The 20,699-nt window shown below is 39.7% G+C and overlaps 1 protein-coding gene and 1 non-coding gene across 2 annotated transcripts; one reads left to right on the plus strand and one right to left on the minus strand.

The window, feature by feature from the left end:
• Positions 1 to 8,018: 8,018 nt before the first annotated feature.
• LOC133236611 (placental prolactin-related protein 3-like) lies at positions 8,019 to 17,449 on the minus strand. The gene is made up of 5 exons (XM_061398730.1): positions 17,325 to 17,449; positions 13,055 to 13,236; positions 10,764 to 10,868; positions 8,841 to 9,020; positions 8,019 to 8,207 (listed from the first exon to the last, which is right to left on the minus strand). Exons 1-5 carry the CDS (start codon positions 17,377 to 17,379, stop codon positions 8,019 to 8,021), a joined length of 711 nt encoding a protein of 236 aa, XP_061254714.1. The 5' UTR covers positions 17,380 to 17,449.
• On the plus strand, positions 15,537 to 15,647 carry LOC133237119 (U6 spliceosomal RNA). The gene has a single exon (XR_009733149.1). It is a non-coding gene; the product is annotated as a U6 spliceosomal RNA (small nuclear RNA).
• Positions 17,450 to 20,699: the final 3,250 nt, after the last annotated feature.

The following is a 20,699-nucleotide window of genomic DNA, read 5'->3' on the forward strand; positions in this document are numbered from 1 at the left end:
TCAACTGAAGAGAGGCAGAATGTTCAGAACATCCATGTTTGCATGAGTTTACACAGAGCCTCAGAGATGGAAACATTTTTGCAGTTGGGTAGAAGACCAAGAGACCTGCCTGGACAGGGGAAAACCTGAATCTTGAATGAAAGAGAGCATGTTTGCTCCCCTCAGTGTGGTCTAAGTTGTTTTTCCTTAAATCACCTCCCTTTCTTCACCTTTATTCCCTAAACCCCATCCTCTGCTTTACTAGTTCTTTTCCCAGTGTACAGATTACCTGTTAAGATACCATATAATGTACTTGGATTCATGTTTATTGCAGATTATCTGTTTTCCACCAGCTGTAATATTAGTTCCATGAGGACAAGTGTCTGCCTGCTTTTTTTTATTGATGTAAACTAAGCACCTATACGGAGAAGGCAATGGCACCCCACTCCAGTACTTTGGCCTGGAAAATCCCATGGACAGAGGAGCCTGGTAGGCTGCAGTCCATGGGGTCCCTAGAGTCGGACACGACTGAGCGACTTCACTTTTCACTTTCATGCATTGGAGAAGGAAATGGCAACCGACTCCAGTGTTCTTGCCTGGAGAATCCCAGGGATGGGGAAGCCTGGTGGGATGCTGCCTATGGGGTCGCACAGAGTCGGACACGACTGAAGCGACTTAGCAGCAGCAGCAGCAAGCACCTATAAGAGTTTCTGAGTCAAGGAGAAATTAAGTCATTGATCAATTGGTTAAATCAATAGCAGAGTACTGGGCAGGCCTATAGATTTCAAAATTTTGTGGTTTTGATTAGCTATTGTAAATAAGCTGTTCTGCAGTTAATGTTATAGGTTAAGAAACGTTTTTGTTTCTTTTATCAGCATAAACATAAACTACATTTGAAGATAAGGTTTTAGATCCAACATGATAACTAAAATGCAGGTTTAAAAAACATATATATACTAGTTGATTTGTTTTCTTTATCCAAAATATAATTTTATTTCTTTTCAAAAACATTTCCTTACCTAGGTGTGTCTATATATATGTTTATACATATAAATAAAATTCCATCTCGTCAAAGCTCTGGTTTTTGAGTAGTCAGTATGGATGTGAGAGCTGGACCATAAGGAAACTGAGCACCGAGGAACTGATGTTTTTGAACTGTGGTGTTGGAGAAGACTCTTGAGAGTCCCTTGGACTGCAAGGAGATCAATCCAGTCAATACTAAAGGAAATCAGCCCTGAATATCCATTGAAAGGACTGATACTGAAGCTGAAGCTCCAATACTTTTTCCACCTGATACAAAAAACTGATTCATTGGAAAAGACCCTGATGCTAGGAAAGACTGATGGCAGGAGGAGAAGGAGATGGCAGAGGATGAGATGGTTGGATGGCATCACCGAGTCAATGGACATGAGTTTGAGAAAGCTCCAGGAGATGGTGGAGGACAAGGGGAGCCTGATATGCTGCAGTCCATGGGGTCTCAAAGAGTTGGATATGACTGAGTGACTGAACTTAACTGAAGGTATGCATTTGTGTTATGTATATAACATAATGATTATATGATCATTATACATAGGTCACATTGACAATAATGTTTCAAGTTAGTTTCAGGCATTAAGCTGGTTTTAGAAAAGGCAGAGGAACCAGAGATCAAATTGCCAACATCCGCTGGATCATGGAAAAAGCAAGAGAGTTCCAGAAAAACATCTATTTCTGCTTTATTGACTATGCCAAAGCCTTTGACTGTGTGGATCACAAACAACTGTGGAAAATTCTGAAAGAGATGGGAATACCAGACCACCTGATTTGCCTCTTGAGAAATCTGTATGCAGGTCAGGAAGCAACAGTTAGAACTGGACATGGAACAACAGACTGGTTCCAAATAGGAAAAGGAGTACGTCAAGGCTGTATATTTAACTTATTTAACTTATATGCAGAGTACATCATGAGAAACGCTGGACTGGAAGAATCACAAGCTGGAATCAAGATTGCCAGGAGAAATATCAATAACCTCAGATATGCAGATGACACCACCCTTATGGCAGAAAGTGAAGAGGAACTCAAAAGCCTCTTGATGAAAGTGAAAGTGGAGAGTGAAAAAGTTGGCTTAAAGCTCAACATTCAGAAAATGAAAATCATGGCTTCTTGTCCCATCACTTCATGGGAAATAGATGGGGAAACAGTGGAAACAGTGTCAGACTTTATTTTTCTGGGCTCCAAAATCACTGCAGATGGTGACTGCAGCCATGAAATTAAAAGATGCTTACTCCTTGGAAGGAAAGTTATGACCAACCTAGATAGCATATTCAAAAGCAGAGACATTACTTTGCCAACAAAGGTCTGTCTAGTCAAGGCTATGGTTTTTCCTGTGGTCATATATGGATGTGAGAGTTGGACTGTGAAGAAGGCTGAGCGCCGAAGAATTGATGCTTTTGAACTCTGGTGTTGGAGAAGACTCTTGAGAGTCCCTTGGACTGCAAGGAGGTCCAACCAGTCCATTCTAGAGGACATCAGCCCTGGCATTTCTTTGGAAGGAATGATGCTAAAGCTGAAACTCCAGTACGTTGGCCACCTCATGCGAAGAGTTGACTCATTGGAAAAGACTCTGATGCTGAGAGGGATTTGGGATAAGAGGAGAAGGGGACGACAGAGGATGAAATGGCTGGATGACATCACTGACTCGATGGATGTGAGTCTCAGTGAACTCCAGGATTTGGTGAGGGACAGGGAGGCCTGGCGTGCTGCGATTCATGGGGTCGCGAAGAGTCGGACACAACTGAGCTACTGATCTGATCTGATCATTATACGTAGATAATATTGACATACAATGTTATTTTCGGTTCAGGTATAGAACATAATTATTTGATATATATATTGCAAAAGGATCACCTCAGTACGTCTGGTGAATATCTGTAACTAGAAATAGTTACAATTTTCTTCTTGCAATGAGAACTTTTAAGATCTCTTGCTGTTGTTGCTAAGTCACTTCAGTCGTGTCCGACTTTGTGTGACCCCATAGACGGCAGCCCACCAGGCTCCCCCGTCCCTGGGATTCTCCAGGCAAGAACTCTTAACAGTGTTCAAATAGCCAATAAGCATATTTCCTTTTTGACTTAGTGCAGTTAAATATGAAATTGGCTAGAGTCTTAGAATCAAAGAATTATGTTGAAACAGTTGAGTTGAATCAGGTTTCTCAGTGCCAACTCATGTAGAGCTTTCTTGAAAAATCCATCCCTCATTAGGCCCACCTGGCTCCCATCACACATGGTATGGTGTGCTGGCATAGATCGGTGTTTAAGGCTTGTGCTATCTTTTCCACTTGTCCATGCATTTCTTTCTCCACATCTTTCAGTGCTTCATCCATCTCCTGTCTTCACTATCCAAACAGGTTGTAATAATGGCAGAAGACATCTAAGTAGCTAGACTCGCAATTGCTGCCCACTGGGCATTTTGGAAAGAGGCTGGGAAGGAGTCCTTCCAGTTTTAGAGTTTTACGTTCAGAGGATTAGAAAACTTTTCAGTTTGAAGTGTCCATCAATACAAATATATCTCAGGAGTGAACAGTGTTTAATTATTTATTTGATTAGTGATTAGCTGATCATCTGCTGAGAGTAAGGTAATGAAGCATTAGTAAACAAGGGAGGATTCAGGCAAAAGGATGAGAACCTCTTGGAGAAAGTGGGCACATGATTAAGGAGACCATTACCTCTATTTGGTTTAGGTTTTAGGTTCTGTTTAGGCTGGCTCTGTAAAGGTATGGGTTGTTTCCATTTGATTTCTATTCATCCTCTATGCTTTACAATGTATGTCTTATTTAAGTGTTGAAAGTGACTAGTGACTTACTGCTTGTTATCACTGGGTGGTCCTGCTTTGGTTCTGGTATTCCAGACTGTCTAGCAAAGCTTCGTAGTGTGCTTATTTCTATCATTTGCTCAGAACCTTAACATTCTTTTTTGGTGATTTCTGGTACTAAGATGATGAAATACAGGAAAATAGAGCTAAGACAATTTTGGATAAAACCTTAGTTTATCTCCTCCCTTCTCTCGAACTTTTCAGTCATTGATAGACTCAACTAGCCCCATGTTGCTGGATGTCTTTTTTGACTCTTCTGTCTGCTTCATTCCTTGCATGTGGTCAAGGTCTATTTCATTTCCTGTATCTCTCACATCCATTGCGTCTTTTCACTTGGCACAGCCCTCTTTCATTTTTAGTGTCATAATATTCCCAGCTCTTTCTGGTCTCTTTCTTTTTCTCTACCAGCCCCAACAGCCACAACTCCTCAATCCACATTAAAGTTTCTCTTTTCTAATTCGGAACATTTTGCTCTCTTGGACTTAATGTTCTTGGTTTCCTGTTGCTTTGTAGAATAAAGACAAACTCTCCAAATTGGCATATATGATTCTCCCTAATGCATAAAAATGCATACAAGTATTTCTCCATTCTAACCCTACAATAATATATACAGTATATCATGGGAGCATAATCATGAGAGATACAACATGTATGGTAAAAAATGAACATTTCTTGTGTTTTTGTCAGACTTGATTATTCACTGATACCTTTTAAGGCTATATGTATTAATATATCAGTTGCCTTGATCTAGGATGTCAGAGATCCTTACTTCATAAGATGATCCTAAATGAATTGACAGATATGCTGTTTTCCTATTTTTCCACATCAATATCCCATCAACCTTTCAAAACTCCATCATAAAGCCATCCCATCTGCGTCACTCCTATGCCACACTCAGATGGCTCCTAGCTTTACTTCAATCCAGTGTAGCACCATGTTGGCATCACATCTTATTCTTCACTCTACCATGCAATAAAGCAATTTGTGTGTTTATATTACCCTTTCCATCTCCACAAGTGTGGGCCTGCTTCTGGAAAATAGAGACTTTTTTAAACCTCAGTTAAGTCTCACTGTATCCATGACATGTGACTTACTAATCTATAAGGTCAGTGAACTTCAGTTCTTCATTTGTTTTTTTCCATTCGGAAACCACTGCTACTATTCTTGATATAGCAGGGCCATTTCTTCAAATGTAATCTTATATGGAAATCTGTAAAAGAGAGAAAAATTGATGCTTTCTGGATGGCAAGGGAATGATTGTTAAATCCTGTCCAAATATCCCTTCTTTGGCTATTCCTGACTGACTCTATAGAATATCTATGGCTCTGTTCAATATTGTCTGAAATCTACATTATTCACTTTATATGTCACAGTCAGCAAGTAGAGCACTCTCAGTGTTACCACCTCTGGGCTTGATGTAAAGTCCTAAATTTATGCTTGAAATAAATTTTATAACAGACAAATACATGAAGATGTGCGTGGTCTCTTGGTGAGTATATGTTTCCTCAAATTGCATTGTCCCCTTTATTGCTGATTTTTCCCTCTAATAAATACCATGCTCTCTGCTGGAAAGGCCTAGACATTGAAGGAAAGAAAGTTAAGCAAGTAACAAAATAGAATTAGGTGTTTCGGGCAGTAAATGACTTAGAAAGTGCTTACAGAATTTTTTCATGGTCTTTTACCTTTGAAAGAAGAAAGTGAAAGTACAAGAAAGCTGACACTTTACATTCATGAAGGAGCCAAAGGAGGGATTGATAGTTTGCTTTGGGAGAGGGTATTCTGTCATAATTCTAAAGGTTTGGGTCATCCGAGGTAGAGGCAGGGGCAGGACTCAGGCAAGAATAACCCTGCCTATGAGGGAAGAGGTTGGTTTTGCTGGACAGTGTTCCTGTATGTGGGTGAAAGGTGTCTTTGCCTAAAAGAAGATAATTTGGCTGGATTCTGCCCTGAAGAGTTGCCAAGCTTTGTTCTCTCTAGAACTATGACCTTTAGTAACAACAAACGGATACTTCTAATATAAAGGACAATTTCAGAAAAAATAGGAGAGAAGAGAAAATGGAAATAAAAGAGAATATGAGATATTTGCTCTTAGGATATTAAAGAAGCATATATATTTGGGTCCTTAAAAATAAAGTGTTCTCACAGCACTTCATCCTTCACTACCCAAGTCCTTGACTCACTTTCCCTTTGCTGCTTTTCCTTCCTTCTGTCTTTCTCTTCCTTCTCTCTTATTCATCCCCCTTTCCCTTCTAGTTTTTGATTTCCCATTTTCTGTATCAGGAATTACTGCTAAAGCCCTAAAGATGCTGTAAAACCAGACCAGGTACATCACTGAATTCTTAGGAGAGACAGTCAGAGATCGGCCCTCATCCCAGGTTGTTTGGAGGCTGTTGAACAAGCTAAGCAACCCTAATCCAGTCACACTGCTCCAATCTCAGTAGAGACTCAGTTTATTTGGAGGATTTTATATTTCTGGAACTACTAGGTGAAATAATTAATGACTAGGATGGTTACTCTAAAAGGAAGAGAGAACGGTATCTCACTTATCAGATAAATGTGTTTTTAAATCCAGCTTTCTGATCTACTCTGTGTCTATGTGACCATTTGGACAATCGTCCAGAGGCCGCAGGCGTTGGACAGATGCACACCAGTATTTCTGCCATTCAATTGTTCAGAGTGTTTATGATACATGGGTTTCCTGTGGGTCAGCTAGTAGGCAGCTCACTGTGGGCTGCTTAATTTTCTCCAGATGATGCTTGCAGATTCAGGGAAACAGAGAGGCTGTGGTGACTACTGCAGGTGGGCAGCTGTGGTTCCAGAACCTTTCCCCTTATGAAAAAGGAAACTATGAATTTGGGGATCCCCAACTTCTGAATGTCCTGGAAAATCACAAGGATACCCCACAGGAGAAACACTTGTCAGTCAGGGGGAATTTCAGATCAGTCTGTCTGGATCAAGAAAAGGCTTCAACAGCACCATGTAAGTCAGTGATATCAGAACTTTCCCATCTTGTTACAATTTCCCCTGATCCAACCTGGCCCAAGGAATGAAGATCCAGAGAGGGAGAGAGAAGGGACCTTGCAGAAATGGACATATCTGCATTTCGTGGTAGGTTCCCTGGGCCTCAGCAGGGGAGAGGGAAACACTGAATAGGCTGAATATGAGATGGAGCTGACACTTGACTGACCTGGACTTGTGAAACCCAGAGTGAATATGGAATGGCTGCATGGTGATGCAGGAAATGAGGATGCAGTGGAGTGTGGGTGACGACAGCCACTGCAAGAGGATGAGCCAGTTCACCTTTGTATCTGCTATGGTCTCAGCCTTTGTATCCCCCAGAAATTTCATATGATGAAATCCTGATTCTCATGGTTATGACATCCATAGGTGGGGCCTTTGTGAGATGATGGAGTTGTAAGGATGAAGCCTCTTCAATGAGATGAATGCTTTTATATATAAGAGACCCACAGAGCTCCCAAGCCCTCCCCTGTGTGAGGATATAGTAAGAAGTATGTGACCAGACAGGACCCTGCATGACCACGCTGTGGAAACCCATTTCCATTGTTTTTAAGCCTGAGATATATATATATATATATATATATATATATATATATATATATATATATATTTTTTTTTTATAGCAACCCAGAAGGACTAAGACAGCATCCTAACAATCTTTAGACAGTTCAGTAAACCTCATGCTATTTATACAAAGGTGCAAAGCATTTATCTTGTCTGGTGTAACACTGTGATAGTTGGCTGAAAGTCGTGGCTGGCTTTCATAAAGAATCCTGAGAATTCAGCCTTCTTGGTAGCATGACCAGAACCACGAACAATTGTCTAATTCTTTGATTCTAATAACTTGACTCAGAAAATTGGCTGTGATTCTCACATAATCTCTTAATGGTCTTCGTTGTAATGCCAGCTTCTGCTATTTGTGACTAATTTTAATAGGAGCTTCGTTCTTTCAATTGTAGGTGTGGATTTTCTTTTGATTTTCTATTAAATGAAGATAAGAAATGTTAACAAATAGCCCTCTTAGATTTTGACATCTTTACAGAGTCTGTGTTTATTTTTTTTAGAGGAGACCCATTTCACAGAGCATGCATTAAAAAACTATAAATTTGTAAGAAGCTTGCTATGGGATAGAACATTACCACCACCTCAGAGCTGGATGGGATGCTTTGGATTTAGCACGTATTGTTGATTCGGCACAACATGATCTTGGTGTACATGTCAACTTTATGTGAATCCCTCTGCAGGCACTTGAACAGGTTATAAAATGCAGAATGACGAATATCTTCATCGCTGGACACCAGGGATGGAAGTTCTGACCAGACTATTTCACCCTCGGTCAGCCGCCTTACTGGAAAAATAATCTGAATACCCAAAAGATAGTGACTTCTTATGTGTTTTATTAGTATTTGCTCATTTTTTTTTTTGCTTCTAATTATCAAAATAAGATTTGGGGAAGATATACGAATATAAAACTCTCTAGATATGGATTTTGGAGCCAGCCTATGAGAAAACTATTAGGAATCTAAAAAGTAGAAACATAACTCAAGTTTAGTTTTAACTTTCTCTTTTCTTCCTTCCCACTCTCATCCTTTGATTTGATGAGAACAGAGAAAGAAGACAAGTGGAATTTCAATAGCAGATGTCCTGGGTTACTTTGAAGAAAATGCTGATCTTGGAAATTCTGTACTTTAGTTCTCTTATTCTTGAAAATATTTCAACCACCAGTGCCCAGGAAGAGGCAAGCTTTCGGTGGAATTGTGTGCAATGCAGGGAAGGCTGCACATGTCAAAAATTGCAGTGAAATTCTGATTCCTTTACAGTAGAATCTATCACTATGAATGACTAGGCTCCTGCTTTATATAGTAGCAATCTAGAATATAGAAGTCATAAATTTTTTTCTTACAAAATGAGATATTTCAAAACACCTTACACATTACAGAAGTCACCTCTTTCATTCATGAACAAAGCAAGAAAGCCCTCTGCAGGACACTCACCTGGCTGAATTGCCTCTCTATGAATTCTTGAAGTTCTTGTACTTTTTTCAAATTTTGTCTGGCACTTGATAGGATAGTATCTGAGACTTCTTTCATATTCTGCAGCTCTGTGACTAGATGATTTAGAGGTCTTTTCCAGGAGTACAGTAACATGATTATCCACTTACTCAGGTCTTCATTCTAAGCAACCAGAAGAAACAGTCTCATTAAAATAATCATAATTCAGTGGTTTTGGTAACATGTGATCTTTGCTCAGAGCAGCTGACCTAAAAAAACCTTTTGGTTATTCCTATGTGCGTGCAGAGATATTTGAAGGTAGTAAAAGTTTCAAAATGATAAAATGTAAGCTATTAGTTCACACTTTGCTGAATTATTAAAAATCTAGGTTATGCTAGGAACTAATTCTTCTGATGAGTTCTAATTTATAACATGAAGAATTTTCTTTTTCCTCTGAAATTCTACCACCACTCAGTGAGTTCTTTTATCTTTGTATATTTGCCTGAGAGAATCTAAGTTTTTACGACAAGTCAGTATGTGCTGCAGTGCCTGACCCAGGAAAGAGGGATTCCACCTGTGCCCACATCATTGTCACCCAGTGATTCATTCGTATTAATGAATCAGATGAGTCACTTGTATTAATTTTTGATTGGTAATTGCTTTATGATATTATAACAAAGAGATAAGGAAGAAGACATGACATTCCTAAACAGGCTTCTCTCCTCAGCTGATCCCACATCAGCCCCCTGCTGATATCAGAAGAGTCTGTTTTGTTGACATGTGCCGGGCAGAAAATGGCACAGTCTTGTTTTTAGTAACAGCATCAGTGGGATTCACAATGGAGGGTTTTGCCCCCTACTTCACTACTATTACCAGAATTCAGCATGAAAATCCCGGGGTCTGAAACTCTCTAGTTAATATGCTTGATTTCTTTACAGCCATGAACTGTTTTACTGGTAAAGAACAGAGAACTGAATAGGATTAAATATAGTAATGCACATAAAGTGCTGAGTAAACTGTATGGCCGTGTAGTAACTCTCAATAAACTTTAAACAATAAGCTTATTGAAAAACCCCTCCTCTTCTTACTCTTTGACCTTTTCCTTTACTTGATCACCCTCATTATTAATGAGCTTAACAGGGGAAAATAATGCTGGTATCTTTAAGAAAGTTGTAGAGAGAGAAGATAGTATTTTAAGAGGGATGCATGTGAAAATATTTTGAATAATGTTAGGATGAAGGATAATGCAGGAAATCAGAAAGGAGAGATTATAACTGTGAAAATTTGGAGCTGCCATAAATGACTGAGGCTTGATATGTAAACTGTGCTGTCCTCAGAACAGAGGCAATTGTTGCCGCCATGAGAAGTAAAGCAATGTTTATAGGCCATTGTGGGGAGACTTACAAATTAAGAATAAAAGGTGACAGAGGAGTCATTGAGAATGACGAGTGAAGGAGGTGTCAGAGAAGTAGAAGCAGAATCAGGAGAGCCTTGAAAGGCAGATGCGGGGGCTCAGGTGGTGCAGTATAGGACTCCCACGTAGGAGTCACTAGTAACAGGGAGTACTCAAAACTGGGGTGTGTTCTTATATATTCATGAATTTTGCAATCTTATATTTTACACATGGAAGTTCCCATTCATTTCCTGTTTTCATACAGAATAATAGCTGCAATCCTGTGTCTAATGCATTGGTTGAGCTAAAGTTGTCTGCATGGACATTTTATAAATCTGTTATTTATTTTGCTACTACAGATCTTTAGTCATCCCTTGATTTCGCTCATGCTTAATCAAATGCATAATATAATTTCTTACCATTCCTCCACCTTTTTCTGCATGTACAGTTACCATAACCTCTAATAATCTGAAGTCTGGTAACATACTTCCTGTCTCATTTGACCCAGTGAAAAACCCAGGTGAAAGACTCACGTTTATCTTTAGGGCTTGTTCTCTTTCTTCGGAAGTAGGGAGGGGATCGGTATGGCAGCTCTCGTCATTGATATCGTAGTGTTTGCCCTGGGCATATTTTTCATCCTGAAAGTGATCAGGCAATTAGTTACGGTTTTGGGGCATTCAGTAGATGAACCCATTACAGGAACATTAACATGTTTGACATTCGTGTAATTTTTATAACGTGGAGCATCACAAAATTTGAAAGTCATTCTTTTCCTATTTTTCTATACATTGTCTCTATAAAAATGATTTTACATCTAACTTTTCTAAATTCAACCTTTTCCCCTTGTCTATTTTATTATTCTCTTTTCTTTTTCTTTTTTATTATTTGACCCAAATATAGCACTTTTGTACCAATACTTGGTGCTTCCCAGGTGATGGTAGTGGTAAAGAACATTCCTGCCAATGCAGGAGATATAACAAGACTCAGGTTTGATGCCTAGGTGAGGAGCATCCCTTGCAAGAGGGCACAGCAGCCTACTCCAGTATTCTTGCCTGGCAAATCCTATGGCCAGAGGAGCCTGTTAGGCTACAGTCAGTAGGGTTGCAAAGAGTTGGACACAACTGAAGTGACTTAGAATGCATGCATGCACCTATATTTAACCATTTAATCTCTTGTTTACTGTGGGGTAGAGCCAATATATTCCCTTACAAAGAGTTATACACTTATGACTTTGACTTATCTCTGAATCCGCACACCGAAAAGCTTAGTGTTCTTCCCAGGTGCAGAATACAATGTTGTTTATGGCGACAAAATGGTACTGCAGAAAAACATGGCATAAAGCTATAGGGAATACTAAGCATGGACTGAGAATAATAAGAGTAGAAAACTCTAGCTAACACATTGATAGAGAAAAACTAATCTTTAGTGAACGTTATGAACATTTAAAGAGATTACTTGGAAGAGTTGGAAAAAAAATGGACAGTCAAAAATGGAGGATGAAGCAAAACTAGTGAGTAAAAAGAACTACGTGAATTTAATAGAAATCTTCAGCACCGCTTTTTATTAGCTGTCTGCTCTACTATGTGCTCCTTTATTGACCTAAAAGAATTAACACACAACTTTGAAATACCTTCATCAAAAAGAGAATAATTGTTTCCAATTGTAAACATTCCTTCTATTGTAGTTCTACAACTGTTCACTGAAAAACTTAAAACAATAATTTGTAGCATTAAAAAAAACTACCATTATTTGTTTTTGTGACCGGATTTCAGCTTTGTTTAACATGTTCCGTCCACCCAGTTCACTGCAGAGCAGTTCTCATTTGTTGGCTATTTACTCTGAGCCTGGAGAAGAAAGCCCAGAGACACATTGAAGGACCAGAAAATCAACATGCTTCTTTTTCCCCCAGTCCCACCTAAAAGTGCTTTGTGTCAGGTAGTATTGTGGGCTGAATGTGTGTTCTTCAAATTCATGTGTTAGAGCCCTAACTGCCAAAGTGCTGTGTTTTGAAAAGGGTTCCAACATTTTGGGACCCCATGCACTCTAGCCCACCAGACTCCTCTGTCCATGGGAGTTCTCAGGCAAGAATACTTGAGTGGCTTGCCATTCCCTTCTCCAGGGAATCTTCTAGACCCAGGGATAGAATCCAGGTCTCTCACATTGAGGGCAGATTCTTTACCATCTGAGCCACCAGCGAAGCCCATTAACATTAACCAGCTCTTAGGGTGGAACACTGATCCAATAGGTTTAGTGTCTTTATGAGGCGAAACAGCAGAGAATTTTCTCTTTTCTCTCTATATCTCTGTGTCTTTCTCTTCCCCAACCCCATTATGTGTGAGCATGCATGGAGAATCCAGCCTGGGAGGAAAGAGTTCTTACCAGAACCTCACCTTGCTGGCACTCTTATCTGGTACTTCTAGCCCCCAGAACTGTGAGGAAAGAAATTTCTGTTGTTTATTCCACTGAGTCTATTGTATTTTTTTATGGCATTCTTGGCTGACAAATACAAAATCATTTATTTTGGAAATTTACAAAAGAAAATGAATGAAAGGAAATTGAAAAAGTTATTGCACTTCTTAGGAATCTTTGAGATTTCACAAAACTGATCCTTTCTTTGATTTCCACATCTTATGAGCTGATGGCTACTTTGACCTAGAGACTGTGTTATATGAAGTTTGGTTGATGCAGCCTTCTCGTTGAAAGGACAGTATAGCTCAGTCACTTATGCTAAGGTTCCATCTGGGAGCCTAGCGGGCTACAGTCCATGGGGTTGCAAAACTCAGACACGACTTAGCAACTAAACCACCACCACCATAGTACTTACAAAATCAGTGAACATTATGCTGGAATGGATGGCAATGTCGCGGGACAACATGGTAGCATTGAGAAACAGGTTTCTAAGGGATTCCAAGGGGATGTCAAACACGTCAGAACAGCAGAACGGGCATGTTCTGCCTTGGCACAGGAGCAGATTTGACATGACCAGCAGCAGCAGCAGGCAGGACCCTGATTAAATAAAAACATGAGCCGTTCTGAGATGATCTAGTCATCTGAGGTTATCAAATACATCCTGTGGTGGGAAGCCTCCTCTTTCCCTGTTCCTCTGAGCAGGAGTGGTGCTGTAGTAGCCGGGATGAGGAAGAAGGAGCACCTTCAGTGTAAATTTACATGGATGATGATATTTGCACAGATAGATAGGTGGAGAAATAGGTTACTCCCTGTAATTTTGTATTGCTGCCAGAAGGACTTCTGTGCTCTGCAAACATTTGGAACTTAATTCTGAGCCAGAGTGTTTAGGCCATTCTTTTAAGACAGTTTAATGTTGGGACTCTGCAACTCTGAGCAGTGAGGCCATTTAGAAGTTCATAATTTTTAGACTCTACATTGACTAATGCCTGCATTTTAGACATTGAAATGACAAGAAAAGTTCAGTTGATCTGTGTGGTTTACCATCATGCTGGGGTAAGAGTAAACACATGACTGACTGATCGCTGCTATTGCCTAAAAAGAGAATACCAAGAGAAAAAGGATACTGTACTTTGGATCTGCTCGCTCACCTTAGTAACCCCATGCTTGTCTATGATACTTTTCCAAAAGCTTTAAAACATCTTAAAATTTGTGTTTCATGGGAACCCTGTGAGATAGCCTTAGTCTTCACTAAGATCATCAAGTTATGTTAATGAAGATGTGATGACTTGGAGAGGGCAAGTAATTTTCCCCAGGTCCCATTAGAAGCAGATGCAGGTGACTGGGCACCAGTACACTCATCTGTTCACTTCCTGATGTCACACCACACATGCCTGTGGCCCTCGGTCTGCATGTGTGTAACCAAGAACACATCAGGATCTCTGATGACTGTGCTTAAAGAGAAAAATATTTTGTCTTTGACTGCAAAACAGCAGTGACCCTGGAACATTGGTTTTATCCACTGGTTCTTCTGTCTATAAAACACTCACTGTTACAGTCTTTGACAGTTATCAGTGTGGGGGCCTGGTTCTGCTGGCTAGCCTTTCTTCTAGGTACCTTGACAGCTCTTCTACTTTTATCCATCTTTAATCTTCTCGTTACGTTTGTTTCTTCAAGAAAACAGCAAATAAAAAAAAAAAAAAAAGAAAACAGCAAATAAATCTCCAAATTTAATACAAGAATATTACCTGGTCAGCACCCAAGATAATGTCATTGGCTCTGCGAATAAGGCCTGCCCTTTCCTGACTTTGACTTTTTAGGGACAAAATTTATCTGTCTGGTCAGGAGTACATCCTGACAACCCATAGGGCTTAGTTTTTGAACCACCTCCAAACATCTCCTCTTTGATAGGAGAATTAGACCTTCATGCTTCCACGATGTATTGTAATATTTGAGAAATTATTCCTGGCCCTACCTTTGGCCAACAGAAGCATAAAATCATAGGCTCTTGCAAGCATGATTTTAATATTACTTTTCCTGTGCATCCTTTGTAAGCAGAATTTAACACTGAAGAGAGTAAGAATTGAATTTGGGCAAGAGAACTGATAAAGTAGAGATTTTATCCTCCTGAATGAGGTGGGAACATGATTCTTTTTCCAATTTACCAGAAGAGTGGTAATTTAATTAAGGATAAGTTATCAGCATTTACTAGGTTTTCTCTGCTCTTTGTTAGTTTAAAGGGGGAAGGTATATAAGAATAAAATGGTCATTTAAAAATAGGTGGTGAAAATAAAAGAAGTGGTTCTCAAAAGGAAGACATATAAGTTGGAGAAATTCGGGACTATATCTCTCATCAACTAAAGAGACTTATTGTGACAGGCAAGGAGAATAATAGCTTGTATAACATAGACATTATTGTGTGCATATACTTCTGTGTAAGTATACATGTGTTATGACTAAATATATGCTTAATTCCTTCATGAAACTTTGGACCTTATAAAATTCTATTTTATAAGAGGCAGTAAATATAGCTGCTGCTGCTAAGTCGCTTCAGTTGTGTCCGATTCTGTGTGACCCCATAGATGGCAGCTCACCAGGCTCCCCCGTACCTGGGATTCTCCAGGCAAGAATACTGGAGTGGGTTGCCATTTCCTTCCCCAATGCATGAAAGTGAAAAGTGAAAGTGAAGTCGTTCAGTCGTGTCCAACTCTTCACGACCCCATGGACTGCAGCCTGCCAGGCTCCTCCATCTGTGGGATTTTCCAGGCAAGAGTACTGGAGTGGGGTGCCATTGCCTTCTCCGAGTAAATATAGCAGAATATTCTAATTCTTAATGTAATGGATCATTTATTGGTAGATGACTAACTATATGATTTTTTTTTTCTGTTAAAATGTTGTTCGTGTGATTGCTTTGGTAGCACATATATTAAATAATTGGAATAATACTGAGAAGATCAGCATGGCCCCTGCCCAAGGATGATGCACAAATTTGTGAAGCCTTCCATATTTTTCCGTAACAACTTCGAGGGTTGGGATTGGAAGGAAGGTGGCAAGGGGGTTGAAGAAAGAGGGGCTATAGGTATACCTACGGCAGATTCATGTTGATGTTTGGCGGAAAGCAGTACAGTGTTGTAAAGCAATTACCCTTCAATTAAACATCAAGAAATTCAATTATTAAAACTGTTATTGGGGATCATGTAACAGGTTCACATATCCATTGTATGACTAAAGAGGATCTGATTGGAAACTGATGGTGTCAATTATCATTGGTTAGTGATTCATTAACTTTATAGTTGAATGAGAAAAGTAAACTAACCAACACTATTGTCTCGATTCACTGTCATAGCAGGCTATAATCCTTGTCTGCGTTTGCTTTTAGGTGGTTTAGTGCCCAAACTGTGAAACTGAGGCTGTTCTCAGAAGCACACAGTCATGAGTCCTGCCCAGGGTTTCGGTTCCAGATGCTGGAGGCTTCTCTTCGCTGGTCACTAAGGCTGAAATTTTCTCTCCTGAGCATTCTCTGGGTCTATCATGTATACAAGTCTTTATATTTTGGTTTTCTAATTTGATTCTCTTATTCTTTTGACTAGACTACCAAGTCCCTTTACAATTTATTTTTCAGACTCTTTTGTGCTTTGATTTTTCAGAAGCTCATTAGTGTATTTGCTTCCATGTCTACCTCTCTGAGTAGTTTTCAGCGTCTACATAAACTCTACCCTATTCTCTTATGTCGGGATGTTGTGGTTTAGCATCAGCATAATTTTATGAACTTCATTTTCCTTCTGGTGCAGTTTCTGGTATACAGCTTAAGCTGGTTGGCTCACATCTGGCTTGTTCGTGTTGTCTCCAAAAATTAGAGAACTCTGCTTTCTTTCTAGGCAATACTGCCCCTTGTTTTGATACCATTGCTAATTTTATATGATTTCATTTCCTGCTTCATAAGCTTTGCCTTTCTCAGTCTACTGTAACTTGAATACTATGTACCTCTATGTCGGATTTTAAAGGTTACATATTTTAATGTATAAAAAATTAATAAGGTCTGAGGATCTAACTTTGAGCTTCATGATCTAATCGTGAGATTGAAAAAGCTCTGGGAGTTGGTTATGGACAGGGGAGCCTGTGTTGCCTCAGTCAGTGGGTCACAAAGAGTTGGACACCACCGAATGACTGACTGAACTGAAGAGAGTGGAACTTACCTGTGTTCTTCTCAAAAAGCAAAAGATAAACATGTGTGATGATGGCAATGTTACTTAATAGAAAGGGAAACTCATTTCTAACACATGTACAAATGGGGGTGGACAAGATGATGGAGGGGTAGGTGGAAGTGGGGTACACTTCTCTCCACTGATGCATCAAGAACGTCTAAAGATGCAGCAGTTCTCTCAGAAGAACAGGTGAATCCTGGCAGGACTCTCTGACTACTAAGAAGGAATATACGGATCCACACAGAACTCAGTAGGACAAGGAAAAAAGGGACAAGGCAGGGGAGGGAGAAGGAGCAGAACTAGTCAGACCAGCCTGCAACTGGGGGAGAGGGAGCTGAAGCACAGGGAAAAGATCCCTACGTCCATGGCCATCCACTGGGAAGGGGGAGGCAGTTGAAGCAGTTGGGGAGAGAACTCACTAATCTGTGACAGTCTGAACAGAGTGAGAACCACATAGACAAGCCATGCTGCAGCCTTTCATACCTTGGACAGGGTTGTAAGTCCACTGGTGTCCACAGAAGCTGGGAGCTGGAGCCATGGGGATTGTGGAATGATCCCAGGGTGAGGACTCCTGTTGACCGTGGGGAGTCAGACTAATGGGTTGGGATGGAGGAAATCTGCTGCATGGAATGCTTCTTAAGGAAAGCCATGAGGCGTAAAGGTAGGGTTCTACTGCCTGTGGAGTAGAGCTATCTCTTTCTCCATGCTGGTACCTGTAGGTTGAGCAATAGAGAAAGACTTCAGTGAGGGTGGTCCTTGAGTGCCTGACGCACTAAGCAATGGAGAATTTTGAATGCCTATATACCTGACCCTACCCTATTCCCTAGCTAAATTTTGAGTTTTAGCATCGTAATGTTTTTATGAACTTACATTTCTTCTGGTAGAGCTTCTGGTTTACAAATTAAACTAACTCCTCACATCTGGTTTGTTCTTGCTGTTTCAAGAAACTTTGAGAATCTTCTTTCCCCTCAAGGCAATACTGCCTTTTACTTTGCTACCATTGCTGACTTCCCATACTTTCACTTCTTGCCTAATATGTCTTTCTCTATTCACTATAACTTTAGTAGTATGTGTCCCTGTGTTGGTATTAATATTTATAATAAATTATTAACCTGATGCAGTTGAGAATCAAAGGACTACAGTTACAACAGTAGTAATAAATTACCCCCAAATTATAATCCATTAATGCCCCCTTTAAAAACTGATTTTCTATCTATATATTATTGAGATCTCTTAACTCATTTTCCTTACTAGGTGGCTCAATTTTGAAATGAAATATAGAAAACAATGGAGTGGTAAACTCTGGAAATTACCTTCCTTTTGATATGCCTCATTAGTAAGTATGCAAATATTAGATTTTTTTTCCCCCCCCAATGGGGCTGTTCTTAGTACATATTATAGCTCACTGTGGGGTGATTGCTATTCATTGAAGAATGTACACATTGAACTGTAATTGTCAAACACGTGAGTGCAGATGAAGAAAGTAATGCCAGGAAAGAACAAGCTTTTGTTTTTCTAGAAGGAAAACCTTTCAGTATCTCTCATCTACAGTCTAATCTTCAGATTTATTGAAACTCTTACTTTTCTTACACTCCATTAAAAATTTGGATTACTTGGGGTTTTTTTGCCCATGAGTTGTATGTCTCATGTATTCTTGGATATTAAGCCCTTATCAAATATATGTTTTGGAAATATCTTCTGTCAATCTGTAAATTGCCATTTGATTTTGTTGATGTTCCTTTGTTTGGAGTTTGATGTCGTCCCACTTGTATGTTTTTGCAGTAGTTGCCTTTGATTTTGGTGTGAAACCCAAAAACTTGTTGCAAAGACCAATGGCAAGAAGATTACCTCAATGTATTCTTCTAGGGGTTTAACTGCTTGAAGTCTTATGTTCACCTTTTATTCCCTTTTTAGTAGATTTTTGTGTATGGTAAAAGACAGGGGCACAGTTTCATTTTTTCATAGGACTATCCAGTTTTCCTAGTGCCATTTTTGAAAAGCTTGTCCTTTCCCCACTGGAAAAAACCTCTTTTTTCATAACCTAACTAACAATATATGGGTGTGCATTTCTTTCCAGGTTTGCTGTTCTGCTCTGTTGAACTATGTGTCTATTTATGTGCCAGACGCAAGTCATTCTGTTTTGATTACTATAGCTTTCTAATACAATTTGAAATCAGCAATCTAGTCTCAAACTTTGTTCTTTTTTCTCAAGATCACTTCTATCTTTGGTGTTTTGTGATTTAATACAACAGAATAGACCAAAAAAGATGGGAAAAGTACACAGAAGAACTATACAAAAAAAAATCTTAATGACCCAGATAATCACAATGGTGTGGTTTCTCACTTAGAGCCAGACATTCTAGAATCTGAATTCAAGTGGGTCTTAAGAAGCACTGCTGCCCATAAAGCTATTGGAGGTGATAGAATTCCAGCAAAGCTATTTAAAATCCTAAAACATGATGCTATTAAAGTGCTCCACTCAATGTCAGAAAATTTGGAAAAGCCAGAAGGGGCCAGAAGACAGGAATAGGTCAATCCTTGTCCCATTTCCCAAGAAGGGCAGTATTAAAGAATGTTCAAGCCACTGCAGGTGCACTCATCTCCAGTGCTAGTAAGGTTATGCCCAAAATCCTCCAGGCTAGGCTTCAGCATTATGTGAACCTAGAACTTCCAGATGTTCAAGCTGGGTTTAGAAAAGGCAGAGGAACCAGAGATCAAATTGGCAACATATGCTGGAACATAGAGAAATTAAGGGAATTCCAGAAAAACATTTGCTTCATTGACTTTACCAAATTGTGTGGATCACAACAAATTGGAAAATTGTTAAGGAGATGGGCATACCAAACCAACCTTACCCCTCTTCTGAGAAACCTGTATGCAGTTCAAAAAGCAACAGTTATAAGCAGACAAGGAACAATAAACTGGTTCAAAATTGGTGAAGGAGTCCATCAAGGCAGAATATTGTCACCCTGCTGATTTAACATATATGCAGAGCATGTCATGCAAAATGTTGGACTGGATGAGTCCTAAAGCCTAGAATAAAGATTCCTGGTAGAAATACCAAAAACCTCAGACATGTGAATGATACCACTCTAATGGCAAAAAGCAAGAGGAACTAAATAGCCTCTTGATGAGGGTGAAAGAGGAGAGTGAAAAAGCTGGCTTAAAACTCAATATCAAAAAAGCTAAGATCATGGCATCTGGCCCCATCACTTACATGGCAAATAGAAGGGGAAAAGGTGGAAGCGGTGACAGATTTCCACTTCCTGGGCTCTAAAATCACTGTGGATGGTGACTGCAGCCACGAAATTAGAAGATGATTTCTTCTTGGCAGGAAAGCTGTGATAAACCTAGACAGTGTGTTAAAAGCAAAAACATCATTTTGCCGACAGAGATCTGTATAGTCAAGGCTAGGCTCTTTCCAGTAGTCATGTCCACATGTAAGAGCTGGGAAGACAATAAAGAAGACAGAGTGCTGAAGAACTGATGTTTTCAAACCGTGCTGGTGTAGAAGACTCTTGAGAGTCCCTGGGCACCAAGGAGTTCAAAACCAGTCAACCTTATAGGAAATCAACCCCATATACTCTTTGGAAGGACTGATGCTGAAGCTGAAGCTCCAATACATTGGCCACCTAATGTGAATAGCTGACTTATTGGAAAAGACCCTGAAGCTGGGAAAGATTGAAGGCAGAAGAAAAAGAGGGTGACAGAGGATGAGATGGTTGGATGCCATCACCTATTCAATGGGCAAATTCTAAGAGATGGTAAGGGACAGGGAAGTCTGGTGTTTTGCAGGTTGTGGAGTCACAAAGAGACAGACAGAACCTGGCAACTGAACAACAACAGTGGTTTTATACA

Source organism: Bos javanicus, chromosome 23 (genome assembly GCF_032452875.1).
Source record: "Bos javanicus breed banteng chromosome 23, ARS-OSU_banteng_1.0, whole genome shotgun sequence".
Lineage (NCBI taxonomy): Eukaryota > Metazoa > Chordata > Mammalia > Artiodactyla > Bovidae > Bos > Bos javanicus.

Excerpts from the sequence above, each read along its gene's own strand:
- LOC133236611 (XM_061398730.1), bottom strand. The coding sequence starts at position 17,379 with ATGGCTCCAGCTCCCAGCTTCTGTGGACACCAGTGGACTTACAACCCT. Across the intron at positions 13,237-17,324 it reads GACTTACAACCCTGTCCAAG|GGTCCTGCCTGCTGCTGCTG; the intron begins GTATGAAAGGCT and ends TTATTTAATCAG. Across the intron at positions 8,208-8,840 it reads TAGAGAGGCAATTCAGCCAG|ATTATTTTTCCAGTAAGGCG; the intron begins GTGAGTGTCCTG and ends TTGGGTATTCAG.